We start from the raw sequence: 27,238 nt of genomic DNA on the forward strand, positions 1-27,238 counted from the left end.
CTTGCGTGTTTGCTCGGCGAGTGTGGCTCATCATTCTTCAGAATTCTGGTCTGCAGGCAGTGGCGCCCCAATCCGCTGATGTTGGGTTCTCTGAATGGTGGATGGGTGCGTACAAGATGGTTGCGATGTTACTGAGGAAATGTTTCAATTCCCTTCCAGTCTCGTGGCATGGGAGTAATGGAAGAAGTAACGATGTGCAGACGGAGCTAGTGGCCTCCGAGGTTTATTAGTTTGTTAGCTGTGCCCTTATGCGATTCCAAGTGTTCTTTGTATACTTTGCTTACTTTCAAAAACAACCTGGTGTTTCCAGTTGGCTATGGGCCTGTGACTGCTGCCGAGGATCAGAGGATATAAACTGTGGTTGCTCTCCACTTTGTCACTAGAATATCTTGTCCAAAGAACAGACAATGTGATCACAAGATTGCACCGTGGCGTGGCAAAACCGGGAAAATGTTGAGGCATCAACTACATCTAATCAGAATCCGGCTCAAAATCGTTCGCCTTCTCGCCTAGTCCGCTTAATCGACTAGCAACTGTACATGTAAAATCAATTTAAGATATAGCAATTTAAATAAATAAATAAATAATATAATAAAAAAAGATTTGCATGTACTAAATTCACAACATAATTATGTAGTTTCAGTAGTAATGAGAATAGCGAGTATCTAGATAAGAGATTGGAGGGGGACCATATCTCTAGAGTTGATCGTTTGTAACAACGTTGTAAAGATGATAAAAATGATAACCGATTTGTGAGGAGATGAAAACAATTCATATAGTACCTTGGTGTAAAGATAGCATGACGGATGTGATCTTCGTGGTAGACGGTGGTGGATGCGACGTGCGGGTGGTGACGCACCTTCTCCAGAAAGTTAGCTCTGTAGGTGAAGTGGGGGAGACAGCACACCCTATGGAGAAACCTAATGTTGTAGGTGAAGTGCAGAAGGTAGTGTACACTTTGGAGAAATTTAGTGATGATTGTATGAAAGACAAATATTGAACGTCTAGATATGAAAGATAAATAATAGTGGATTAAATGTATTTTTGGAATATATGAAAGTCAAATATTGAACGTCTAGATATTCAAAGTATATAATGAGAGATCGAATATATTTTTAGAAGAAGAAACGGGATCTAACTTTGCACGGTGATCATTTAATCCAGTTGGGTGGACGTTGAAGATTGATCGGATCTGTCACAACTTGTGTATTTTATAGAAATATATTTTTAAAAGGAGGAACTAAATCCAATTTTGCACGACCGTTTGATCAAGTCGGTCGAACAGTAAAGATCAATTGAATATATTATAACTCGTGTATTTTATACGATTACAAATAATAGACGTTAGGCGCCACCATTGCCTACTTACGGAAGAACGCTGATATGCATCACACTGAATACATGTTTGTGTCGAGTATTCACATATTCTGCGTTTTTAACTTGCCTTGCGCTGCTTATGTTTGTGTTAGGTAGTCAGTAGGTGTGGTAAACTGACTATTGCCGAAGTTGTAGAGCAAGGTCAGCCGGGCAGCCGGTTTGTTAGCGAGCTGAGCACCACGTCAAGTGGCTCTCCGTGTTTGTAGCTAGTCAGTTAGTTGAGTGCATACGCTGTACATGTATAAAACTGAAAACCTCTGATCAATACAACTTGAGTTGTGATCCTTCTGTTTTCCCTCCTCTTACATGGTATCAGCGATCTACGATCCATTCTTTCCGCTGCTCACTACACCTTCGCCGCCATGGGATCGTCCTCCTCTTCTTCCTCGTCGGATTCCAACTCCGATGCCGAGTCGCCGCGGCCACACACGCTCCGGGTCCAGACCGAGCCTGCTGCTCCCGCCGTCATCCACGGCATCAACATCCAGTCGCGCGTCCCGCTCATCCTCGACTTCAATGAGGCCAACTACATCGCATGGTCTCGCTCCTTCTCCGCTGTGTTCGGCCAGTATGGTCTTGGTGACCACGTCGACGGCTCCCCGGCCAAGGGCGACAATGACTGGGTGCAAAATGATTGCGCCATTGTCTCCTTGCTCTACACCCGCATCACCCCCGAGCTCCTCTCCATGGTCTCCACCGATGCCGACACCGCCTACTCTCTCTGGAGCGGCGTGCGCTCCTTGTTCCGCGACAACAAGGCGACCCGCTCAGTCTATCTCGGCGCCGAGTTCAGGAACTTCTACCAAGGTGATCTCTCGGTCCTTGATTACTGCTCTCGCATGAAGACGTTGGCCGATCGTCTCGCCGCCCTTGGTTCTCCCGTCAGCGACAAGGACCTCATCTACAACATCGTGCGCAGCCTCAACCCCCGGCTCCACCACGTCGTTCCCCACATCACGCTGCGTCGTCGCCTTCCGTCGTTCCTCAAGGCCCGTTCCATGCTGCAGCTCGAGGAACACCGCATCAATGAGTCGAAGAAACTCTAGGCCGCTGCCGCCCTAGTCGCGCAGGCACACTCCGCCTGTACGTCATCGTCCGCGCCTCCTCAGGGCGCCCAACTCCAGGCCGCGGCTACCCTCGTCGCGCAGCCTCTTACACGATTGACTGCGTGATGCGGTGGATGGATTGGTAAGCAATTAACCGGTGGGAAGAGGAGAAAAAAATAATTAAAACCTTGCAATTTCCAGATCCCTCTACCTTCTCCTTTGGTTTCCTTTGCAATTCCCCCCTTCCCGTGCTTCTTACTTAGTCCATTTCTAACAATTTTCTCTTCATTTTATTCTCTTTCTGATTTTTTTTTCCTCATTCTCACTCTCTCTTTTTTTTCTTATCTCTAATAGTTTCTTTTAGAAAAAATTCGTAAAGAGAAAGAAAAGAAAATATCGTTATTAAGGGAATGGTCTTGAGAATCTCTTTGTAAAGTGAACCGTGAAAGAAAACTGTTGAAACGATAAAGTGAACGGAAATCATTTTGTGAAGGGATTCTGGATAAAAAAGAATCAATTGGATATGATCTTATGGCTACTACTTCTACATATCAGTGGGTTCATATATTGGTGCACATTGGCGGAGTTAGAGGTGTTCTGGTATATCTAGGCACTCTCTAAAATTCTAGATGTTACTAAGTACCTAGTTTAATATTAGATATAAATTTGTATAGTATTAATCTAATTGTATGTGGTTAATTAGGTTGTTATGCTTGTACACATCCACTGCTTATTTTCTAGCTCCGTCTTTGTTGGCGCATATATAGTGGTTGCATTGCTGATGATTGGTCGAATTACTCTGGAGCTGCTCCGAGTGCAGGCCCTCTGAGCGCATATAGTCGTTTCAGCTTCGCACGGATGACGCAAATGATGCCCTCCGAGGCGGTAGCTAACCGCGCTTAAGTACATAGTTGTTTTCTGTTTTTATTTCTGTTTCTCCTATTTTTAAGGTTAAAAGCTGAATAAATAGAGTTACGAAGAAGCTGAAGTCTGTTTATAAGAAAAATGAACTAAAACTAAAAAACTCGCTAAGAGATATTTATCTGAGAAACTATGTGCTGAGAAATTAAAAATTTATTGTAAAATTAATATATTATTTCCAAAAGCAATTATTCAAACAAGAAAAAAAAACATAATTTTTCAGAAAAATGTAAAACAAAAGTTTAAACAAACATGACCTAATCCTGACCGCTGAAAACTCGATCGGAGGTTCTAACTGACGGTGGGAGGTGGCGTACCTGACGCCGGAGCCCCTCGGCCCCGCGCAGAAGGCACTTACTTGTTGCTACCCCTCTCTGCGTGTGTCCTCTTTCTTCTCTGTTTCTCTGCTGTCAAATTCTTAATTTCTTTAGAATTTTTCCATGGTTTTCGCTCTCGTTTCTTACATTTTTCGGGTTCGTAAGACCTCGATCTGGCGAAAAAGTCATCTTTTCGAATTGTTTCGAGTTTTGACGTTTGTTTGTTCGATGAACTTGTCTTGAAAATTCCTTTATTTTCTCTTCTCCGCGTGAGCAGTTCCGTTCCATCGCGCGATCTCGTCGTGGTCTTTTCGGCTCTCCGTTCTCATGCAAGGATTTGTCCTATAAACTCCGTAACGACCGGCCTCTCCTCTCAAAATAAATCTGCAGCGACGTTGGAAAAAAAATCTTTTTCTCTTTCTTTTTGAGTTGAAAATCTTTTCTCTTGGTCGTGATACGTGTTCTTGGGATCATCAAATCCACATTCCTTTTCTTGATTTCATTTCTTGATCTCAACGCAATTAATTTCTCGTGGGAAAAAAATAATTTCTTTCGATTTCTTTTGTATTTTCGATTCGGTGGCGCGTGTCTGAAACTCTGGTCCTGCAGTTCGCTTGCATAAAAATCCCTCGTTTGCAATCCATTTCCAAGTCCGAAAAGTTTATTTTTGTGCAAATAATCAAGATGAAGATCTTGCACTAGGTTTTTTCTTACCTGTCTCCTGCAAAAAAGTTTTTTTTTATCAATGAGCGACTCTTTTTTGGGAGGGTTGGAGATGTAAAATTCTGAGGGCACAGATGTGAATAAGCGACTCTTTTTTTTAGGTGATTGGGATAAACAACCAGTTCCCGGACCTGCTCTGAATGTGATGACTAAGGCCACGGCCAACCGTTTTTTTTGAGACGAAAATCTCATCGTGAAGAGATTTTCATTCATTTCAGCGCTCGAATAATTTCTCTTCACGGTTCCCGTCACAAAGAGATTCTCAAGTTTATTCCCTTCGTAACGGGATTCTCTCTACTTTTCCTTCACAATTCCTCTCGAAAGAAAGCTGTTGAAGATGAGAGAAAATAAAGAGAATAGAAATGAAGAAGGGAATAGAGAAAAAAACGAAATAAAGATAATATGGTTGAAAATGGTCTGACGAGAACGTGATAGTGAACGTCCAAAACAACCTGGATGAGCCCCACCTCATCACCTGGTACTTACTACTTTTGATACCTCTCTGTATACATCACCAGCTCCGAGCTTCAGATCAGTTCATTTTGATGCATCAGATCTCAACTAGTATCATCTCATCTCCTGCAGAAATCATATATATCTCTGCAAAACGTTATTTTATATTTGCGCCGCATAAGATTTTTTTATCAAGTCGGAAAATACAGTGATGTTAGTCATATCTACAGTTTACATCTGTGATAGATTTATGATGAAATTCTGGGTGGATCTTGATCTGTACTTCCCTTTTTTATGGTGTCTCTTGGCCTTCGTATTAGGGATGGTGCCGTATAAATGCTTTGTTTATGGGCTCATGCCATATAGACATATACGGACATGCACATCATGTTCTTTCCTGCTGATTTCCTCGGGTGGCATGCATCGATCTGTGCGTGATTCTCTGCACCACATCATTCAAAACTTGATAGTTCATACCAACAAGTCATTTGGACTAATAAAATCCAGCAACTTTGTTATTACTAAAAAAATTACAAAAGAAAATATGTAGAGCATCTTCTACCCTTGCTGTATTATCTGAAATTAGTACTAGCAAACAGCATCGCAAATGTCTAATCATGCTTGAGAACATGATAGAAATGCTTAACACATGAGGGTTGCTTTTGCAAATTCCAACTTTTAAAACTGAACTGGCATTGGCACCAATTTTCTTCTCCTGTGGCAACTGAACTGGCGTGCTCTCTCCTCTCCCATGGCAGGGACGGCATCCAGATCCCTCCGGGCTGGAACTGGACCTACCAGTTCCAGCTCAAGGACCAGATCGGCAGCTTCTTCTACTTCAACCAGCCACATTGTAAGAAATTTGTTCTTGTGTCTGTTACTGCAATGTATTAGTCAGTGTGATATTTCAGAGATAAAGAGTGAGCTTTCTTATTCTTTGGCACAAGGTCTTTCTCGGTTTTATCAGCAAATTAGTAGTGTGGATTTTTTTTTTCTTTTTGAAGGAACGGTGATTTTTTAGGACTAAAGAATAGTGTTAACACATAGTATATTTCAGAGATAAAGAGTGAGCTTTCTTATTCTTTGGCACAAGGTCTTTCTCGGTTTTATCAGCAAATTAGTAGTGTGGAATTTTTTTTTTTTTTTTTTTTTGAAGGAACGGTGATTTTTTAGGACTAAAGAATAGTGTTAACACTAGTATATTTTAGAATGGTTCTTATATAGGAGGGGTATTAATGTTCATCGTAACATTGACTTAGACAACAGAATAGGAAACGTGGTACAGTAAAAAGTACCAACAAGGTGCTGCAGCATTCATCATCTATGGATTAGGGTATGGTGCTTTGATATTTGCAGAAAGATTTTGCATATTCTTGTATGTGAGAATTCTTTCCCATGTAGGAATTGAGGAACATTTTAGATGATGGCAAGGATCTCAGGGTACCAGATGCAATTCTGATCAATGGACGGGCCCCTTGGCCCTTACAGATATGACAATACACTGGTTCCAGGTGGCCTTCACTATGAAACTGTCGGAGTTGAACCAGGTCAACTACATGTCTTTGATCACTCTTTTTATTTTTGCAAATTTGCAGCTTTATATATATGTACCCAGATAATAGTTTTTGGGGACTACATCACATTTGTGTTTTATGCTAGCCATAATTATGTTTTAACTTGTCACAAAATTGGCGGTCACCAGTAATCACAAAGCTCACCGTCTGCCTACCTCCTCTGCAGACACATCACCGCCAGCTTGTTCGGAGGTTCCGACGGTGCTCGCCTTCCTGCGGCGACTCACCAAGGAGATCCCTACACCCCTCGCGACAACGCCAGGCCAGATTTCACGGGTCCCTCTGCTGGACCATGCCCTCAGGCGGAGTGACCGCCTAGCTCAAAAATCATGTTGTTATGTGGTTTGGCCATCAAAACGTGGGCAACTCCTGTTAATGCACCGCTTCCTAGGTATTTCTCTATTGATCTTCGCGCGGTCTGCAGGAGCTGGATGTACCATTATGTGAGGAAGAAATTTGGGAGGTTGTTAAGTGCCTACCTCTTAATAAGGCCCCAAGGCTCGATGGATTCACGCTGAAATTCTATCGTGAATCCATCGAGCCGCTTGGCCTATCATTGGTAAGGACATCGCTCATGCCTTATGCGCTTTTAGTACCAGGGACTGGAGGGGGCTCAACCATCTGAATTGTGCTCTCATCATTTTATTACCGGAGAAGGAGGCGCCATCCTTGGCGTCTGACTACCAGCCGATTTGCCTCATCCACAATATTGGCAAGTTGATTATCAATGCAATGGCGATCTAGTTGGCACCATGGGTCAACTCACTCATCTCAAGCAGCCAAAGTGCGTTCATTGTTGGTCGTTCTATCCATGACAATTTTAAGCTTGTGCACTCCACGCCAAGATTACTCAAGAAGGCTAAGTGCTCAAAGATTTTGTTTAAGTTGGATATTTCAAAGGCGTTCAACTCTGTGAGTTGGTCTTTCCTGTTGGAGGTTCTACGGGCTTGGGGTTTTGGCCACCGGTGGTGCAACTGGATTGAGGCTATCTTGGGCTCCTCAACCCGGATTCTACTTAATTCGATTCCAGGACCACCTCTCATCCATGTCAGGGGGCTGCGACAAGGGGATTCTCTCTCCCCCTTCTTGTTTGTGCTGGTCATGGATGTCTTTGCTTGCCTTCTTGCATTGGCTGGGGAGGAGGGTGTCACAAACTCCACTGGACATGGCTCCATTTTGCACTGTTGCTCCCTCTACGCCGACGACGCTGTTCTTTTTATGTCGCCAACCACTCAGGACATTCAGGCACACCTTCACATTCTTTGTTTTTTTTTGGGACAACGTCCGGGCTCTGCACCAACTTGGACAAGTGTGTTGCGCTCCCATCAGCTGCTCCGAGGAACACATTGGCATCATCAACAACAATCTTCCTTGCTGGTCATCTTACTTCCCTATCTAATGCTTGGGAGTACCTCTCATGGTCGACAGGCTTCGCATAGATCAGCTGCAGCCGCTGATTGACAAGGTGGCCACCAAACTACCTACTTGGAAGGCGAAGATGATCTCCAAACTAGGACAAGCAATGTTGGTGAAGTCAGTCTTGTCCTCTACCCCCTTGCACACACTAATCTTCATAACGGTGCCCCCTTGGGTAATCAAGGACGCCGACAAGATCAGGAAGGACTTTTTTTGGACGGATGATAGGGCAACGATAGGGGGTCGCAGCGCCATTTCTTAGGCTCGTGTCTGTCGACCAATTGAGTATGGTGGACTAGGCATCATAGACCTTCGATTGGCTAGGATAGCTTTTTTGCCTTCGTTGACTGTGGTAGCAGCAGAGTGATTCGTCCAAACCATGGGCTAGTCTACCCTTGCATCACGAGCCACATGTTATCGCTCTATTTGATGTGTCCGCTAAATTTGAAGTGGGAGATGGAAGATCGACATTATTCTGGTCGGATTCTTGGCTCGCCGGAGGCTCCGTCAAAGTCATGGCTCCTGAGCTTTTTCGTTGTGTTCTTCCCAATACCTCGCAGAACAGATCAGTGAGGAATGCACCACACAACCAACGTTGAATCAGAGACATTATCAGCCCCTTGAGCATAGTAGCCATAACTCAGTACTTAAGGTTATGGGACTAACTGAAAAACATCAGCTTGAGCAGCGTCGACAATCGCGTTGTCTGGGAGTGGACAACTTCAGGGCAGTACTCAGCAAAATCCGCATACCAAGCCATGTTCCAAGGGTGCATCCGGTTCGAGGGGGCTAAGTTGATATGGAGATCTTGGGCTCCATCGTAGGTAAAATTCTTCAGTTGGCTAGGGTTATATGGAAGGCTATGGACGGTAGAGCATAGGAAATGACACGAACTTCAAACCGATGACTCCTGCACCCACTGCGCACAACTACTAGAAACCACCGATCATTTGCTCCTTCATTGTACCTTCGCAAAAGAGATCTGGTGGCGTACGTTGGGAATACATGCTCCTACAGCGGCGACTACTCTTCTCGATTGATGGGTTGCACTGCGGCGACATGTGGCAAAAGAGCATCGGAAGGGGCTCAACTCCCTTGTCCTCCTCACCTGTTGGAGGTTATGGCTGTCGCGCAACGGCATTATTTTCAACAACCATCGAATCTCCTCTGACGTCCTGACGTCCCTCATCTAGGAAGATATCGATCGATGGTGCAAAGACAGAGCAAGACACTTATCCATCCTCATGGACCGGCTATGTAGCTTTGGCTCAATTACCTAGTTTAGTTAACTTTGGACTACCTAGTTGTTTCCTCTTATTGTAATCTCCTAGTAATTACCGTTGATGTGGTGCCCCGCTAGGGGCATCGTGTATGACTATGTACTTATTCCTCCTTCTTAATATAAAGATACGCAGCTCTCCTGCGTATTCGCGAAAAGTGAAAAATAAGTCAGTTTTTCCCCATTTAGTATAAAATTTTGAAATCAAAATAAATGGAAGCAGGTGATGATTAGAAAAAACCGGTGTTGAGAATGTTTACAGAAGCATCTTATGTATCAGTTGATCATCAACATTACTCTAAAAACTCGATACTTATTATCACCAATCCTGTGAAATCTGATGTTTTGAATATTTGGAACAGGCAAAACATATAGTTTCCGTGTCCACAACGTTGGCATCTCAACTAGCCTCAACTTCAGGATCCAGAATCACAACATGCGTCTGGTAGAGGCCGAAGGAACCTACACCAATCAGTAGAACTACACCAACCTCGACATCCATGTGGGCCAGTCCTACTCTTTCTTGGTGACCATGGACCAAAATGCGAGCACAGATTACTACATCGTGGCGAGCCCGAGGTCGCCGGTGTAGCCATCCTGCAGTACTCAAACTCCAAAGGAAGTGTTTCTGGCCCCCTCCCTGATGCTCCAAATGATTACTAGGACAAGTACTATTCCATGAACCAGGCAAGGTCTATCATGTCAGTGCATTTGACTTCACAAGAGTGCATTATTGTGATCATAACATCAAAATACTATTGATCTTGCATTTCCATGGATCCTGAGCTTCTTTTAGCATATCTGATTCTTCTTCTGTCATTTATAAAATTTTCTTTCTAACAAAATCTATTTAACTTGCATGACTTTATCTGATGTTAGTATGTTCTCCATTAAGAGCTATTACCATCGTTCTTTCAGAATGAATACTAGTGCTGGTGCTGAATGGTTACTCATTTTTCAGACCTACCATCTATTGTTGGGTATGCGCTGAAACATCTCATTTTTCAGTTTCATCCATTCTTCAGATCAAGCTGTTCAACGAACACCAACACCATGTTGCAAATTTCAGGATGGATTATGGTGAGTGGACACCAGATAGGAGGAATGAATACAGCAAGTGGGATGCCATCTTCCGCAGCACTACTCAGGTACACAACTTCTCGAAGATCATCTGTTCATGTGTCAAAAGTTCTGCACTTCACACAGCTGCATTCTTGGATACTCTGAACAATGCAAAATTCTGATCTTTGCAATGCCAAACAGGTCTTCCCCGGAGGCTGGACTGCGGTCCTAGTTTCGCTTGACAACGTCGGTATCTGGAATCTCCGTGCCGAGAAGCTGGATAACTGGTGTAGAGGGCAGGAGGTCTATGTGAAAGTTGCTGATCCACTGGGCTACAACATCACTGAAATGGTCAAGCCGGATAACGCCCTGTCCTGTGGCCTACTGAAAGACAGGCAAAAGTATGTTTCGGTTGAAAGCTCCCTTTGATCTAGTGATACATTTTGTTGTTCTTGACCTGCAACTTACATCCTTCTGAAAACCTTCCAGGCTGCAGGTTCACCAGTCAAACAGCAAATCGTCGGCGCAAGCTACAGCTCGGTGGAGCGCCAGGCTCCTCGCGGCCGCGATGCTGATTATTGCAGCTGTGTTCTTCAGTTGAATTTGTAAAAGCTATTTGTTAGGCTGTTGTGGAGGCAGAAATCCAACATGGAAGTTTCAACCATACAAGTTCACCACAGGAAAATTTGTGGAGATCCTTAAGTTGTTTGATTGTAGAACCTGAAAAGCTGTTTGTGCAAAGGACAGACTTGATACCGGGAATGAGAGCTTGAAAATGTCCCCAATGTCTGTTCTGTTTGCTTTTATTGTTAGTTCAGGTAGAATCTTGATGTCTACAAACTGCCAGTTTCATGCCTCGTTGCTTCAGTGGCTTGTACACATTATGCGATGAAGGGCTAATCGACAGGAATTGTTTCTAATTTACAAGGTACCAGCTAATGCTCGTGCATTACAACCAAAATATAAACATTAAGCACGGTAACGTCAAACACAAACTAAGTTATGAAGATATATAGATACGTCATGAAAGCACTAACAAACAAATACGTCAGAAGCGATACAGCAATTTGATTTCAAACGGGATCTAGAAAAGAAGGAAAATATCTGCTAATTTACCTCATAGTTTTTTTATTTATTCTTATTAGTAAAATTGATCCGATATCTGTAACAGGTTACAAGACGGGAAGACAGGAGGATGAAGATAGATGACAAAAATAAATAAATAATTCAAAATTTAAAGAGTTTTATTAGATATGAGAGTAGAGAAAAGAGATGACACGAGAACCAACTCATATTTTATATAGTAGAGATTTAAATTTGAACTTAATTTGATATCACCCAGTAGCCTCCAACAAAAAGAACGTTAAAAAGATCGAATGATATAAATAGTTCACAATGATACAGTTGAGTATTCTGATTGTAGATGAACTATTTTGCATCGAATGGTTTGTGTAAGTAGAGTTGGCAAACAAAGGTAGAACGTAAATGTGTGAACTCAGTGCTATTATAGCTTGATCATGATTCAAACATCAGCAGTCTAGTCTTCTGCGGACCACACAAGACATCAGAGGAAAAATGACTAAACCACACTTGCCCGAGCATTTGGAAAAACATGTCTCAACACTTGCGAACAGCCACTTGTTTTACACATTGTAAAATTTAACGAGATTTTACTATCACTTGCCTAAACATTATAGTATTTCATATGTGACCAATCCGTTCATGCAACTTCCCTCCTACACAAACTTCTGGAATATCAATGATCGAGATTCAGTGGTTGGGTACATTTGCTTGTCTTCCAGGAGGGTACATATCATATCAAAACAATGGTCCATCAACCAAACACCATGGCAATACGTCAGTTTTTGCTGAGTCTACAACCGTCTGGGGGCTTGCTCAACACTGTTTTCCGATGAGCGAATCAAGTCCATTCAGGAAAATTAGCCATGCCGATGTTACTCTCCTTCGCGGCCATAGACATCTAATGCACCATCTGTTTCCTCCATGGTGGTTAGTACTCTTAGGGGCAAGTCACTTGCTGCATCCGTGAATATGGTCAATGTCAAGAGGTGTATTACCTATAATCCTTTTACATTATTGCCCCATATCAGTTTGATCACTCAGGACGTGACCTCAGCAGGAAGTTTATGCCATCTACATAATATGTTGTGAAGTCAAGTATCTACTAGCTTCCGGCAGATTGTCATCCCATCCCCGATAGGCACCTGCAAGTCTCTCAAATAATAAAATGGCATTGTTAATAAATGTAGGGCGTTGATATTGCAGTACTTGTCACATCAGAGTTTGTACTGCTCCCATGTTCTAAAGGATAAAAAAAAACTGTGCAGGCATGTCAAAGATTCTCTAAAAATTTGGAAGTAATAAATGCATATGTGCACCGAATACCAAAATATTAGTAGGGGAGGGAGAAAGAGACCATGCTGATATCGACACGCTTATCCTCCAAAACTTTCTTATTGAAGTTCCTTATACTGATTGTCCTTTGGTCATCGACCTAAAAAAGGTTTAAAGTGCCGTATGATGTCTACTGTGTAACATATTTAGTATGTCAAATCTCAAAGGCATTCAAACCGACCAGTGGATCAGCAACCCTTCCATACCAAAGGACATTGTCCATCACAATTAAACCACCAACTCTTACCTAAAGCAGAAGAAAATGAAATTGTCAAATTTGGGACAAGACAAAATCAAGAAGAAAGCTTGTAAAAAACTGATTCCTTCAAACATTATAAGCAACAGGAGGAATAAAAAAAAAGGGAAAAACACTCTATGGGGGAAAATGAAGTGGAAGACTGCACGTGTTTTACATAACCTAGAAGATGAACCAAATGTTAAATCTTACTAGCTTCAGTAGAAGCTCAAAATATTCCTCATACATTCTCTTATCAGCATCAACAAATGCGAAGTCATAGCTAGAAAAGGTGGAAAGGTAAAGGTTAGATAGAAATGTAAGAGGTTAACTTATAAGAAGAAGGGTTATAACAAACCATAAATTCGTATACCTGGAAGCTTCACCACAATCAAGCAAAGATCTTAGAGAATCCGCAGCTAAACCATGTTTCACATCAATCTAAGGAATTGTAACACATTGATCAGCATAGAAAATCTAGAATACAAAAACACAACTAGTTTATATCAAGTAAACTACTAAAATTGTATGGCAGTTCCAGATGCTCAATATTAAGCTTTAAGTGCATAGAGATGGGTTATGAATGAGGAAATATTGGCTAATATCACGAAGACTAGATTTCTAATAAAAATAAATGCAAATATGCAGTATATCAATAATCATAATTTCATAAACTATTGTGTGCTACACAACTCAATACAATGTGAAGCAAATCTGAGAACAATGAAACAGGTAACACAAAGGAAAGATGTGAACTTGAAAAGAAGTTTTGCTTTGGAAGAATTTCAACTTTGCAACAAAAACGAGGTCTTCAGCGTAGTTTAAGCATATTTAGCTTTGTTACACAAAAAAGTTCTCAAACTAGCTTAAAAAGTCACACACATTTAATTGTTAAGTTTCTATTCAAGGCTAAAAGGGAATTGCAATAAAAATTACCTTGTGTGCAACACCAGCATGCTGATAGTATTTCTTGGCAACTTTTAAACATCTTTCATCCCTTTCACAAGCAACCAGGCGACCAGATTCAGGGAGTGCAAGTGCTACAGTTAATGATGAATACCCCTATAGAATGATGGAAGCATTGCTAAGATAAGGACAATGGATTCGCAATAAATTGGAATTTCTGTACACACGAAGTTCTTTTTCACAAGGTCTCTAGTGAACACTTTCAATTGCAACCCTTGAAGCTACTGCCCCTTACAGAAAAAAAGGAAGGGAAACATGTACGAGCTGCAGAATACAGCATTACAGCACTACCATTTACTTGTACTAGAAATGCTTACAGTGTACAATATGCCTTTAAATGCTGCAATATATATTATGCAAAAACTTCATGGGGAAACAGCACATACCAAACGGTTCATTTCTCCAAAAAAACCTACCTACTCATGTATACTTATTCTCATAGGTATCTGTGGATTCCATGTTTCTTATGCAAGCACATCACACCAACATATGGACAGCAAACTTTATATGTGCAAGTGTATACATTTTGTCAGCCTTTTTCCCGAAGGAAGTAATACACCCTAGAAAGCTAATGCTTAGCTTATGTAGGTCTTAACATCAATATAGCATGCTCTGGTTCCATGAAGAAGCAGTGAATTTATTGACTGGGAGTGGGGGTAGGAAAATCCAAATCACAAATTACTCAGTTCACATACAGTAAACACGCCGACTTCAATGCAGCGCCGTGCCCCAAGAATTTGCACAAGCATCGTTAACAGCTGAGCCTGTGCAGGAGTAACCTACCAAGACGAAGAAACCAGATTAGACAGCCATTGAAGAATTGGGGATTTTAGTTTTTTTCTTACAGTATCTGCACAAGCTACCACTATATTTTCAGACAAATAATGCGTGAACTGTAAATTTAATCTGGTTATGTTTATAATGAAAAGATCAAGACAACTCAAAGGGGATAGAAAGAAACTGCGACTAAGCCCAATAGTAGGCTCAACCTCACAAAACAAGATTATCTGTATTGCGCCTAATGCCCACAAAAGTAGTTGCAGAAGCAATTGAATGTATACCACCAAAACAAGAAAGTATAATAGAAGTGTGTATGCAGAGTGTAATGTGCATGCATGAATGCAACAGTTCAATAAAATGCCAGCCCTTATCATCATGGCACTCAAGCATGGCCACCAACGTTGAGGAACTGCAAATGCTCCCAGATTTGCAACACAAGCGCATGCACATTTAACGTTTCTAGTTTTGGCACTTGAGTGGACTATGATGCGCTTGCAGAACAACACGAAGTTCATCTATGCAACGCAACAGGAGCAGTAAAGTGGATGCAGTTCATCTATAATGCTATGCCACGCACCTGCATCTGGCTTCCTCTCATGGCTGCGGTCTCCTCGCGAAGCTCCCGGAGAATCTGAAAGCGTCAAGGACAGGGCAAGCAAGCCCACACTGGTCAGCGGATTTCCAAAAAAAAAAAAAAAAAAATCCGCAGCAATTGGATCGAAACGGGAACGGGGAGAGAGGGGAGCGCACGGGGTGCTCGCGGACGTTGGCGAGGAGGTAGTCGTAGAGCGGCGGCGTCATCCCCAACTGCTTCCTCCCGCGCCGCGCCTCCTCCACCGCGGCCGCCGCCGCTGCCGAGGAGTGGTAGGAGCCCAGGCAGCGTAAGCGGCATGCCGGCGCGCCGCGGCGTGGAGGGGAGGAGGTGGCGGCGGAGTATAGGGTTAGGCGTCCGAGGACCCCAGGAGGTGCGGCGCCGAGCCCGCGAGCGGCGGCCGCCGGAGGAGGGAGAGAAATGGCGGCGGCGGCGAGGCGAGGCATCACGTTTCGCGGCCCGCACGTCGGGATAATTTCGTTTTTCCCGATAATATAAAGCACGGCTGCCCGCGAGGGCCCACGTGGCAGTGACACATAGCCAATAGTACCGCTGCCCCCACATGGACCCATACTAAACAAATTTTATAAAATCTAGTCTTATAAAAAAACCTTATTTCTTATAATGACATGTGCATCCTCTCTTTTTTTTCCTGCTTCAGTTCAAATCGATATGTGATTAGATCAGAATCGTATAAAAATCTTTTATAGAAAAATATTATATAATTTACTTCCGTAACACATTACCCTTACGCTAAAATACAATAATTAGTCGGTACCTCGCCAAGCTAATACCATGGTCCATGGACAAATTGGCATATGGGAGGAGGGTTTTGGTTTGTGGTGGGTTTATCAGGTGCCAAACTTAGAAAGATGTTTAAGAAGGCCACAGACCGATGGAGTAGTGGTGCGGCGAGGCTACTACACTATCGTCATTGTAGGGCTGTATGCAGGCTATGAAAAAAACGAAAATAGATTAATTAGCGAGAAGAGCAGCGGAGATAGATACGGTAACAGGGATGCTGCAAGAGACGACGATGCGAATTGGGTGGAGGAGCAAGTGTTATGTGGGCTGCAGAAGAACAGACGCAGACGTCCAGAGGAAGAATAAAAAAGACAAGAAAGAGGAGCGTTGTACTATCGAGATCACTGGAGGATATAGCAGCAAGCATATTCTCGCTCTGCCTCGATCGATTTGTCGATGTCAACTCAATATTCTAGCCACGTGTCAACTCGTTTCGTTTTCAAGTGAGGAGGTAGTGAAGCATTTGGGATTCGTCCTCGGGTGTACAGGTTAATACACTATGTATTTTCTGCTCATTGGATTGATAAAAACTCAAAAAAAATTAAAATTCACTCACACCTAATTAAATTTTTAAAAAATAAACTAAATGTACCCACTTACATCCTATAGGAACGCGTACTTAACACTATCTTTAATTATTTTTCTTTCATTTTATTTCTTTCCTGATTCACTTTCTCGTTCATATTTCTTTTATTTTATCTTATCTTCAATAGCTTTTCTTTGAAGAAATTCGTAAAAAAAAATGAGAGAAAATCTTACCATGAATAGAATAAACTTAGGAATCCTTTCGTGAAGTGAACCATGAAGGAAAACCGTTTGAATGCTAAAGGGAACGAAAATTCCTTCATACGATTTTAGTTCTCGAAGGGAATTCGTTAGACATGATCTAAGAATACAAGAAACCATGCAAAAGTTAAACTAGTGAGCTTGGCTCTGCATACAAATTGAGTAGTGTAGTATTCTACTTGTATTAAGGTCAGCTCCAGCAGAAGCTGCATCCGACGCTATAGGAGCCGATGCCGACACCGAGCACCCACAAACGATTCCAACGGAAGCCGTTTTCAGTGCAATAGTGAAGCGGGCAGGCATCACTGTAGCGCTGGGCATGACAAATTTGTGGGCGTTGTAGGGATACGACAACACTATTTATGTCAGATGATTGTGGGTCCGATGGAAGGATGAGAATAATAAAAGATAAGAAATAGGTATCTGCTGAAGATAAAAAAAAAGAGACGAAATTTTAGAGCATTGTAATAGGGAGGGTGATTGTAATAGTATTAGAAGATGTTATAATAGTATTATATGATGTTGTAATAGTGCTATAGAGGATGAATTTTAAAATATTTATTAGAGATGACCTAATTTCGTAGACCGCAGCCTAAACATGCAACTACGTCTTATGAAGACCAATTAATGATATTTTTTAAAGTAACAAATATAGGAAAATACTAAATGATAAGCGACTGGAAATAACAGAACTTACCGTATATGTCCCTTGGCAGTAGGATCTCCAACCGTCCATGCGTTTTCTTCAACCTTCAGCACCTCTATCATCTTTGTCCATCACTACTCCCCTCATCCCACGCTAACCTTGCATTGCTTTGCCTACCTTGCCGCCGACACCACCCGGCTGTTGGTCATCGGCATCCCGTGGGCCGCGACAATCCTATCACCCCACTGCCTCGCCCCCACGTCTGCCACAACCGCCGGGCCGTCGGGCTGCTCTGATGCCTCGGACATCTCTCCAAGCCCAGGAGCACATCTCGAGACCCGAAGTTTGCCAACGGTGCGTGGAGCAACGTCGACCATATGGAGTCTAGTTTTTTTTTAATGAACTGACATGAGAGTTGTCTATTGTATTGAATAAGAAAAAAAAGTCTAACAAGCTGAATCGCTCAATTAATTAAGAGAAAATCGAGTAAAAAATCATAAGATATAGTACTACAGAGACGTCCCAGATACTTGATCATGTACTTAGCTAAACTTGATCATGTATCTAGCTAAACTAGATCTAAAACACCACAGAGATGTCCTTGATACTTGATCATGTACCTAGCTAGATTAGAACTGAGATGATCAATAACACCCCGAAACATAAGAAAGCCTAACCCTGAAGCCTAGATGACGCCTCCAATAAAAGCACGACACCAAAGACACTGCAATCGACCAATCCAAAAATTACTCACCAGTTAATTGGCTTGTGAATAAAAATTTTTCTACCGAAATTTGCAATCATGACCTGAAAGTTTGAATTTACGGGAAAATTGTAACACAAATTTAAATCATACTATCCCCATCTTACTCATCTAGATAGTTTTAGCTATTTAAGCAGCCACCGCTATAAATGTTCGGCTGTGTGCTCTAAAACCATATGTAACCCCTGACCACAGTCTCGCTAGAGCTCGCGATGAAATATTTTTATAAATACGTGTATGGTTGACAAATTTAAAACTGTCTATGTCGTGGTAAATAAACTGGCTTTTGATTTGGATTTTGCTTAGATAGCAGCCGACATATCTAAACAAAACAAATTTAGTTTTTCCTTGGAATTTCTGTACGTGAGCAGTGACGCTACAGGAGAGATGTACGAATAGTTCCAAAATCTATCCATGAAAATTTTCCTATTCCAAAGTCAATGGCTTTTGACTTAAGATCACCCACCACCATTAATAACACCAAGATATCCGTTCGGTAAGGCAAGTACATGATGTAGTGTCACAATGCAATGTGTTTTGAGTTACGTGCGGTTAATCGTTTCAAATTTTAGTTATAAATTATATTTTTTATATACTGGGTTTGAATATTTAAAAATAATACGAGTACATTTATTTTGACAATTATTTTCATAATAATTTTATTATTATTTTATAAATATATTACAACAAAAAATAACAATTATGTTTGAGACACCGCTAGAAAACCACACGAGGCGACAGGAGTGCACCGAGCTCCAAGCAACCTTTCATGCACCGTACGTTCACCGAAGGCAGTCGCTAGAACTCGATGCCATCGTCTCTGCCTCGATGTCAAAGCAATCGATTCGTGCATGTGTCAACTCGATATCCAAATCAAAACGTGCCAACCCGTTTCGGTAAAAAGTGAGGAGGCAGTGAAGCGTTTGTATTCGTCCTCGTGCGTGCCGGCGGATATATACGTACGCACCCACGTACGAATACGATGGATGGACAGATGCATGCAAAAGTCAAACTTGTGAGCTAGGCGCTACATGCAAACTGAGTATTATATTCGACTGGTAGCTAGCACTACTTTCGTAGCCCTGCATGACTCCAGCCTAAACGTGCAGTGCATGCAACTACATTTTGGCAACGCACCCCGAAGGCATTTTTCGAAGTGAATATCTATCCTCCGTGTATATCTCGCGGCATTTGAAATCTAGCGGGTCTATTGGTTGTTCGGATGGGAACAACTTACTTGACAGATAGATATGTATAATTTTATGTAGAAGTAGGATTAATTGTCTATATGTATTATTTTAATATGGTCTAACAGATGTAAATATACCTCCGTAATCTGGCTCGAGAACTCAAGTTTTCCTCCACAGCGTGACTTGGCGATGCAGACTCCTATATCCACTTATACAGACGAGCCCACGTGTCACATAATTATTTTCATACGAGCAATCATTCATAATATCAATTTTTATATCCGTCCATACGGTCTCAAATTCGATTAAACAAACGGAAATTCAGTTTAGTCTAATCAGACATATACAATCAACTAAATACTATTTTTTACACATAGACGTTTGACTGTGTCTATATGCTGTGAATTTTAATAAGGTGGGGTATGCTTTGGCCGAGCTTGGTTGCAAGTATCCAGATTCTATGATGGATAACTTAGGGGTTTAATTGGTTTATCCGTATGGATTGAATACGTAGTTTGAAACGAGTTATATTTTTTGAAAAGAAAAATATTTGATTATTTGTATCTGTCTGATTAAATTGAGCTGAATTTCAGTTTAGTTTACTGAACCTGATGTCGTATTAGCGGATGCAATAGTTGAGATTCTGATTAGTTGCTTATATGAAGATGATTTTGTGACGCTAATAATAAATCTACCTGTATGAGTGGATGCTGTCTGCTCCTTCCGTCGGACCAGGCTAAACAGCGCGTACGGATAATAATACATATTTTTTTATAAGATTATATGCCTCCGTCGAGACGAAATTCATTCATACGGACAACCAGGACAACCAATCACCCGTGATTTGTATTTTAGACTTATTGCTAGCGATTCAGGGGCACATATTTAATGGAATCGGATGTTCGGTTCGAAAAAAATACTGTAAATTGGTATGGCTTCGAGAAGATATCAGTTGACATTGATTAAAAAATTAATCTTTTCACCAAATGAACGACACCAGGATGTACAAGAATTGCAGTTGGACTTGCACACGTTCTTCACACAGTCTCCAAGATTGGTCAAAATCACACAAAGAGGAATTTAAGATTCACACGGTGGTCAGACCTAAAATGCTTGTTCGACAAGGCAAGTGCAGGTTCTGGACAATAACCCAAATTTATACTCCATCGCAACAGAGTGAGGTGAGGTAGTATCTATAAGTAGACACATGAGGGGAAAAGCAAATGAAAGCTAGCTGCTTGTATTGTACGATCTGGCACCACACAAATCTTCGTTGAGATTCGTACGCCTGTACTTTCCGATTGACTTTCTCCTCTTTTTGCATGCCCCTCTCTCTCTCAGTAGGAATCATCAGGTAATTAACACGAGGCACACCTTACGTGACGTGCTCATCAGTAGCAGACGTACGAGTCGACGCAGAGTATATATCTAAGAGAAGTACAGCACCGGGCGTGTGGAGCTGATTCAGAAATGCAGAGAGGGTCGTCGCAGCTGGACTTGGTGCTGGTGCCGCTGGGCCTGGCGGTGATGGTGGTCTACCACCTCTGGCTGCTCTTCCGCATCCGCCGCCACCCGGAGACCACCGTCATCGGCATCAACGCCATCAACCGCCGCATCTGGGTCCGCCACATCATGGAGGTAGTACTTTCTAGTTCATATCATCAGCCTTGATTGGACGGTCAGGATATATATATCGGATCAGTCACGCTCATCATGATTGCATGCATGCATGCATGGTTGCACTCGATCGGTCGGCATGCAGGAGTCGTCCGGGAAGCACGCGGTGCTGGCGGTGCAGACGATGCGCAACAGCATCATGGCCTCCACCGTGCTCGCCTCCGTCGCCATCACGCTCAGCTCACTCGTCGCCGCCCTCATGGCCAGCGGCGCCGCCCACGGACTCTTTGGAGGCAGCGAGAGCCAGCTCGTCGTGGGCGCCCACGGCGAGGTCGCGATGTCCATCAAGTTCTTCGCGATCCTCGTCTGCTTCCTCGTCGCCTTCCTCCTCAACGTGCAGTCCATCCGCTACTACAGCCACGCGGGGCTCCTCGTCAACGTCCCGCTGCGCGCGCACCGCCGCCCGGCCTGCGCCGTCGGGTACGTCACCACCACGCTGAACCGCGGCGTCTACTTCTGGTCGCTCGGCGTCCGCGCCTACTACTTCTCCTGCCCCGTCTTCCTCTGGCTCTTCGGGCCCATCCCCATGTGCGCCTCTTGCCTCGCCATGGTCGCCGCGCTCTACTTCCTCGACGTCAACAAGGAGTGGGACAAGAACGATGAGACCAGCAACAACAACGGCGATGTCGATGGCCAAGAAAGGAAGACGGCCGCCGCCGGCAGGCAGGTGGCTCCAGAAGTCGTGTAAATTGTCAACAGGGTCCAGGCATGTCATGTCCTCTGCTAGTGATTAACAAGGGATCAGGATTCAATGCTCGTTGAATCCAGATTATAATCAGTACTATACTGTACTGTAGCAAATAAATTTGATATCCTTGGTGTTTACCTAGGACCTGCTTGGGCCTTGTGGTACAATCCTCCGGGAGAGGTCATTGATGATGCAAAGTCAACTCCATGGTATCGTGTGTACTTTTATCATGTTGTTTTTTTATTTTATTTTTCAAAACTGGAAGAATGGAAAGAATTTATTATTCGCTTCTTCCTTTTCGGCGCCCACCCTTTATTTAGATGTACCCTTTTTTCAGTGTCCACCGTACTCTAACTTGGTAGTTTTGCTGGCTGTTCAGGGTTAACTGGTAGAGAACTGTTTGTTATATTAATTATATGAAAAATCCGAACTGAATACTCAGTTAATTAAGAAAAAAATGAGCAAAAACTACATAACATAGCGGGCTAAGAACCTAGCTAAACTAGACATAAAATACCGTAGAGATAACACTACAAACTCCAATCAAAACGACTACAAGAGCCAACAAAAGAAAGAACCACAACTTTCAGCAACCGACCATCCTGACTATTAGCTTGCTCCGAACTGCATCATTCAGAGATTTGAAGCTTATTGCGTGAATTCACAATCAAGATAATCCTATCGACTATTTTTACTGAATGCAATGAATAGATTAAGGTTAACGTTGTTCCCGGGCAAGCGCATCATATTCTGGATTTCTGGTTCCATTGTGCTATATAAAGCTTCCTTATGCTGGACTGCCTGTTTTCTTCATCACTAGCTCACTGCAGAATTCAGGGACCACGCAACTGCCGCTGCCAGTGTACACAGTAGTCTCAAGCAGTACAGTAGTCACCGCCTGATCATAGAATTGAGGCCAAGCTGCTCCTTCAAGCTTACTAGTCGTTTCACAATGTTCATCCACAACTTGCTGGAAAGCTTATTGAAAGGATGCCAATTAGCCCCCTTCAGATGCTCTTTCCGCATAAAGCACATTCAGCTGCTTTTGTCTCAGCAACTTCACCATATATTTGCTTGCATGCTCTAACAAAGGGTTGCACATCCCCCCTCAAAAAAAAAAAAAACAAAACAAAAAACAAAACAAAAAAAAAACAAAGGGCTGCACATCCGGTATAAAATTGAACTTTGAATGAATCTAAATGGAGCTACAGGATTTTGTCAAAGAAAACACTGGCATATTGCATTACTGAACTCAACTCTTTCTATGCATCTATGCAGTTCATGATTGATTGACTGACCACCTGTTGCAGCAACTTATTGAAGCCGAAACACAGAGAAGGCAGCTTAACAAATATCTCTTATCAGCAGGAGAAGACAGGCTACGAACAAATGTGGGGATCCACAATTGTGACACTATGGATAGTGCTGGGACTAGGAGGATATGCATGCTCCACTCGGTAGTAGCGAGGTGTAAATCCAATGCAGTACATCAATCTTTCCATATGTCTTGATTCTTGATTTGTCCACATGCTCGAACAATCAGCAATAAGGTTCTGATGGATCTCACAGTCTGGAGGGCACAAGTTTTTGCCAAAGCAACAACACCTTGAAAAACATCAGGGTGAACTGCAGAGCTCACAGGTCGACCGTTGATGCTCCACATTTTCTCTTGTCGAAGGGATCAGATAGTGTTGCAAGACCTACGGTGAAACTGGTGCATATCTGACACTTCTATTGGGATTCTTCACCAGTAATCCCCACATGAGCAATGCCCACCTCTAAAATTGTGGAAACGTGTAGTATCCCTCAGGATGATTTCTCGATCCTCGATTTTGGTGATAAGCTTTGCTGCATTATGACAATCTCCACAGACCCTGAGATTCTTGAAAATCCTCAAGGTTGTCCCAGGGGGGCTGCTAATCAGGCCAAAGGCAATAGCGAGCTTCTCACTGTGCCTCATTAGCATTTGCACCTTCAGACTCTCCTCTACATCATGCAGTGCGAAATCAAGATCAGGAACATAACCCATTGCCTTCATGAGCTCCTCTAACTTGTCCAACTTCTCATGAATTAAATGAAGCTGAGGATGCAATCTGTCATTTGATCTGAACTCATGCCTTATACCTTTTATCTCTATCCAGCTATACCCAGGTGTTTTCACTACCACATTATCCTTCATCCACCTCCTTACTCTAGAGACATCGGCCCACCTATTTGCTACAGCATAAATATTTGCCAGTTGTACATAGGCACCTGCGCTCTGTGGGTGCTGTTCAATCAGCTTTCCAGCGGCAAACTCGGCGAATTCCAAGTTCTTATAAACTCTACAGGCAGCCAACAGGGTGCCGTAGGCAGAAGGATGCGGCTCAAAGGGCATTGAGCGCATCATGTCGACAGCTCTTTCAAGCTGACCAGCTCGGCAGAGAAGATCCACCATACATGAGTAGTGATCAACCCGGGGCTCAATTCCATAGACTTCCTGCATTGTTTGAAAGATTTGTATTCCAAAATCACACAAACCAGTGTGGATACAAGCTGTCAGTACTGCCACAAAAGTAATCCAGTTAGGCACCACTCCTTCATCCTTCGTTTTTTCAAACAACTTGATAGCTTTCCCTCCATTGCCATGTTGAGCATAGCCAGAAATCATGGCGTTCCATGCAACTATATCCTTTGTATGCATCTCATCGAACAGCTTGCAAGCGTCGTCCAAATTGCCACACTTGCAGTACATGCTCACAAGTGACGTGCCCACGGTCACACTCCTGCTCAGTGGCAACTTCATGCACCACTGATGTATCTGCCTTCCAAATCCAAGTGAAGATAGGTTACTGCATCCAAGAAGGACACTGCTTAAGGTTGACGCGTTTGGCTGCACAACCGCATCCTCAACCATGGTCTTGAACACCCTTAAAGCATGGCCTGCATGTGAATTCTTCACGTAACCAGCGACCACAGCATTCCATGAAACCAAGTTCCTCATTGGCATTGCCTCAAAGAACTCCATGGCCTTCTGTACATTGCCAGCATCCATGTACCCCGACACCATGGCAGTCCAGAGAACCGCGTCCTCCTTCCCCGGCGCATTCCTAAACCACTCCTCCGCGGCGCCCATGTCTCCAGAGCACGCAAGCGCCGCAACCATCGCGTTCCAAGAAACTGCGTTCCTCACCGGCATGGCCATGAACACGGCCTTGGCCTCCTCAAGGGCCCCGTTCTTAGACAGCCCAGACACCATGGTGTTCCAGGACGCGACGTCCTTGACGGGCATCGCGGAGAAGAGCCTCCGCGCGCCATCGACATCGCCGTTGGCGAAGTGGCAGGACAGGAGCGTGTTGTAGGAGACGACGTCCGGGTGCGGGATCCGGTCGAACAGGTGGCGCGCGTCCGCGAGGCGGCCGGGCGCCCTGGCATAGCCCGCGAGGAGGCAGTTGTAGGTGGCCGCGGTCTTGCGGGGCGTCGACGCGAAGGCCTCCACGGCTCCGGCGAGGTCCCCGCGGCGGACGGCGGCCGCGACCGCCGCGGTGGTGAGGGGGCGGGCAACGGCCAGGAGAGAACTGCGCAGGGTCATTTCACGTGCGTCTCAGGCAAGTACCCGGCCTGGAGACTGGCATGGTGGGAGGTTCGAGACAACAGCAGCGGCGACCGGCCGGAAGGAGGGTGAGTTCGGTCGTCATGGGCTCGGCTAGGATCGACGGCGGCGAGCGTCGCCGACGACTGACGAGAGGAACAAACAAAACAGCGAGTCAACATGTCGTTGGGCCGCTTTTTCCCCTCCTAAGAAGTTTTTTCCTTCCTCTAAAAAAACCTCTTTTTACACTGAATTTGCTTTAAAGCAATTAAAAATCTAACTATATGTGTGTAAGTCTGGGGCTGAAAAAATACTCAAAAGGTTCAACTTAATTTAAGCACATTTTGGATTTTTGTTTCAAAAAAATCTATATATTTTTATTCTAGATTTGTAGGGCTTGGACTTCTGGAGAAATGAAAATGTTGCACACTGAATTACAAGACATGTGCATTGCAACTTTGCAATTACACTCACAAATCACAACTAGTGTGGGAAACTGGAAGTATCAGATTCAGGCTGCTACCATACTGGAAACTGGATGCAAAAGAATATTATATAAACAATCTTGATGTTCATTCAACATTCAAAATGAAGGGAATTTTTTTCTTTATCGTTCAGTCTTGCAACCAATCCATAAAAACCAGATTGGCATATCATGTATCTCTTCATTACTGGATCCATCAATGATGACATGGAGACCAAATGATCATATAGAGAAACCTTAACAATGACTGATGGAATTCTCTAAAAGAGGTTCAAATGACAATCATTACTGTGGTGGGGATGCAGAGTCAATGAGTGGGAGATGTCATGACGCCTCAAGATAGTACAGTCAATATAAAACAAAATATGATAATCAGAAAGCATGGAACATTGTAGCATCATTATAAACAAGATATTTCGTCATACCAATTTTGAGGCTACTCCTCTTTCAGTAGATAGTAAGGAAATTCGAGGGGCTTACAGAATGCAGTCATCCTTATAATGAATAACCCCTTCGTAATATGGTATCATTTGGAAAAAGTACACAAAAGCAAATTACTGATATGGATAAAGTTTCCTCAAACATCTTTCTTTAAACAACTTAACCAGCGAGCTATTTTGTAAGCAAAAGCATCTTCACCAATTGAAAAGTTCACTATGAGTAGCGGATATTAAGAGCAGTAGCAAGAGGATATAATGGCCAATAGACTATCACATGAGAAATCAGCAGGGAAAAGACTAAACCAAAGAAAGACAAGGCATTTAGGTCAACCGAACATATAAACACAAAACATGTCACTACAACAAAATATGTTCCAAATTGGTTTTAGATTTTTATTTCCAAACCCGAATTTAGGCTACATGAAATTAATTGATGTAACTCATGCATGTTGAATTTAAGAAGGGGATAACTGTGACTGTCAAACATGTACAAACAACAAATTTATCAGTTTAACTATATATAGCTACTAAATATAGGATCATAGCAACATTATCTAAAGAGAAGATAAATTTTATGTGACATCTTTTTTTGAGACATACACAAAAATTTCAAATATGACAGAAGGCATATGAAGCAAAACTCAGATAAACATTTAATTGTAGAGCCCCTCTGAGAACACCAGAAGTCATCATCTATGAGCATGCCATCCGAAATAGCATGGACCATCGACCAGTTATAAGTAAAGCACAATTATGAGTTGCCAAGTGCCAAATCCTAACCTTTGTAAACAAGGACTTCATGTATTTTATTGAAGAACCACCTCATATAGAACCCTGTCGAGGCACTCTCTTCATCATGAGTCTGCAAATATTTAATAAAATACATTTGACAGTTGGGTATTATTCTTGCTATCTAACACCATAGAAATCGTACATTACCTCCTACTTCAGGGCTTTCATATTATCCTTTATGTGCTCTTTTTTTGTCATCTCATTTTCTTCGGTAGCAATAGCCCTGCCCTTTCTTAGTAAT

General features: G+C 42.9%; 3 protein-coding genes and 1 pseudogene across 5 annotated transcripts; 2 read left to right on the forward strand and 2 right to left on the reverse strand.

Annotated features, from left to right (window-relative positions):
• Positions 1-4,794: 4,794 nt before the first annotated feature.
• On the forward strand, positions 4,795-10,769 carry LOC133899445 (monocopper oxidase-like protein SKU5; annotated as a pseudogene).
• A 975-nt stretch (positions 10,770-11,744) lies between these two features.
• LOC133899420 (uncharacterized) lies at positions 11,745-15,646 on the reverse strand. Of its 3 annotated transcripts, XR_009906360.1 has the most exons (10): positions 15,315-15,643; positions 15,142-15,195; positions 14,480-14,563; positions 13,755-13,880; positions 13,192-13,259; positions 13,032-13,101; positions 12,765-12,830; positions 12,606-12,683; positions 12,247-12,393; positions 11,745-12,161 (listed from the first exon to the last, which is right to left on the reverse strand). XR_009906360.1 is itself a non-coding variant. In XM_062340408.1 (9 exons), the coding sequence occupies exons 1-9, from the start codon at positions 15,600-15,602 to the stop codon at positions 12,343-12,345; spliced, it is 885 nt and encodes a 294-aa protein (XP_062196392.1). In that variant the 5' UTR covers positions 15,603-15,643; the 3' UTR covers positions 11,745-12,342. The 3 variants fall into 3 exon arrangements, 2 of the variants coding, with proteins under 2 accessions (XP_062196392.1, XP_062196393.1); XM_062340408.1 differs by having other exon boundaries at positions 11,745-12,393; XM_062340409.1 differs by lacking the exon at positions 14,480-14,563 and having other exon boundaries at positions 11,745-12,393; positions 15,315-15,646.
• A 4,952-nt stretch (positions 15,647-20,598) lies between these two features.
• LOC133899330 (uncharacterized) lies at positions 20,599-21,919 on the forward strand. The gene is made up of 2 exons (XM_062340319.1): positions 20,599-20,983; positions 21,108-21,919. The coding sequence occupies exons 1-2, from the start codon at positions 20,816-20,818 to the stop codon at positions 21,708-21,710; spliced, it is 771 nt and encodes a 256-aa protein (XP_062196303.1). The 5' UTR covers positions 20,599-20,815; the 3' UTR covers positions 21,711-21,919.
• Positions 21,920-22,845: 926 nt separating this feature from the next.
• LOC133899822 (pentatricopeptide repeat-containing protein At4g16835, mitochondrial) lies at positions 22,846-25,479 on the reverse strand. Its single transcript, XM_062340889.1, has one exon. It carries the CDS (start codon positions 25,279-25,281, stop codon positions 23,455-23,457), a length of 1,827 nt encoding a protein of 608 aa, XP_062196873.1. The 5' UTR covers positions 25,282-25,479; the 3' UTR covers positions 22,846-23,454.
• Positions 25,480-27,238: the final 1,759 nt, after the last annotated feature.

Source organism: Phragmites australis, chromosome 18 (assembly GCF_958298935.1).
Source record: "Phragmites australis chromosome 18, lpPhrAust1.1, whole genome shotgun sequence".
Taxonomy (NCBI): domain Eukaryota; kingdom Viridiplantae; phylum Streptophyta; class Magnoliopsida; order Poales; family Poaceae; genus Phragmites; species Phragmites australis.

What these genes read in the sequence shown, in the direction of transcription:
- LOC133899822 (XM_062340889.1), bottom strand. Translation starts at nt 25,281, where the DNA reads ATGACCCTGCGCAGTTCTCTCCTGGCCGTTGCCCGCCCCCTCACCACC.
- LOC133899330 (XM_062340319.1), top strand. Translation starts at nt 20,816, where the DNA reads ATGCAGAGAGGGTCGTCGCAGCTGGACTTGGTGCTGGTGCCGCTGGGC. An exon ending in GGGTCCGCCACATCATGGAG is followed by an intron (nt 20,984 to 21,107) that starts GTAGTACTTTCT and finishes GTCGGCATGCAG; the next exon opens with GAGTCGTCCGGGAAGCACGC.
- LOC133899420 (XM_062340408.1), bottom strand. Translation starts at nt 15,602, where the DNA reads ATGCCTCGCCTCGCCGCCGCCGCCATTTCTCTCCCTCCTCCGGCGGCC. An exon ending in GATTGTGGTGAAGCTTCCAG is followed by an intron (nt 13,102 to 13,191) that starts GTATACGAATTT and finishes CACCTTTTCTAG; the next exon opens with CTATGACTTCGCATTTGTTG. An exon ending in TTGAGCTTCTACTGAAGCTA is followed by an intron (nt 12,831 to 13,031) that starts GTAAGATTTAAC and finishes CTTCTGCTTTAG; the next exon opens with GTAAGAGTTGGTGGTTTAAT.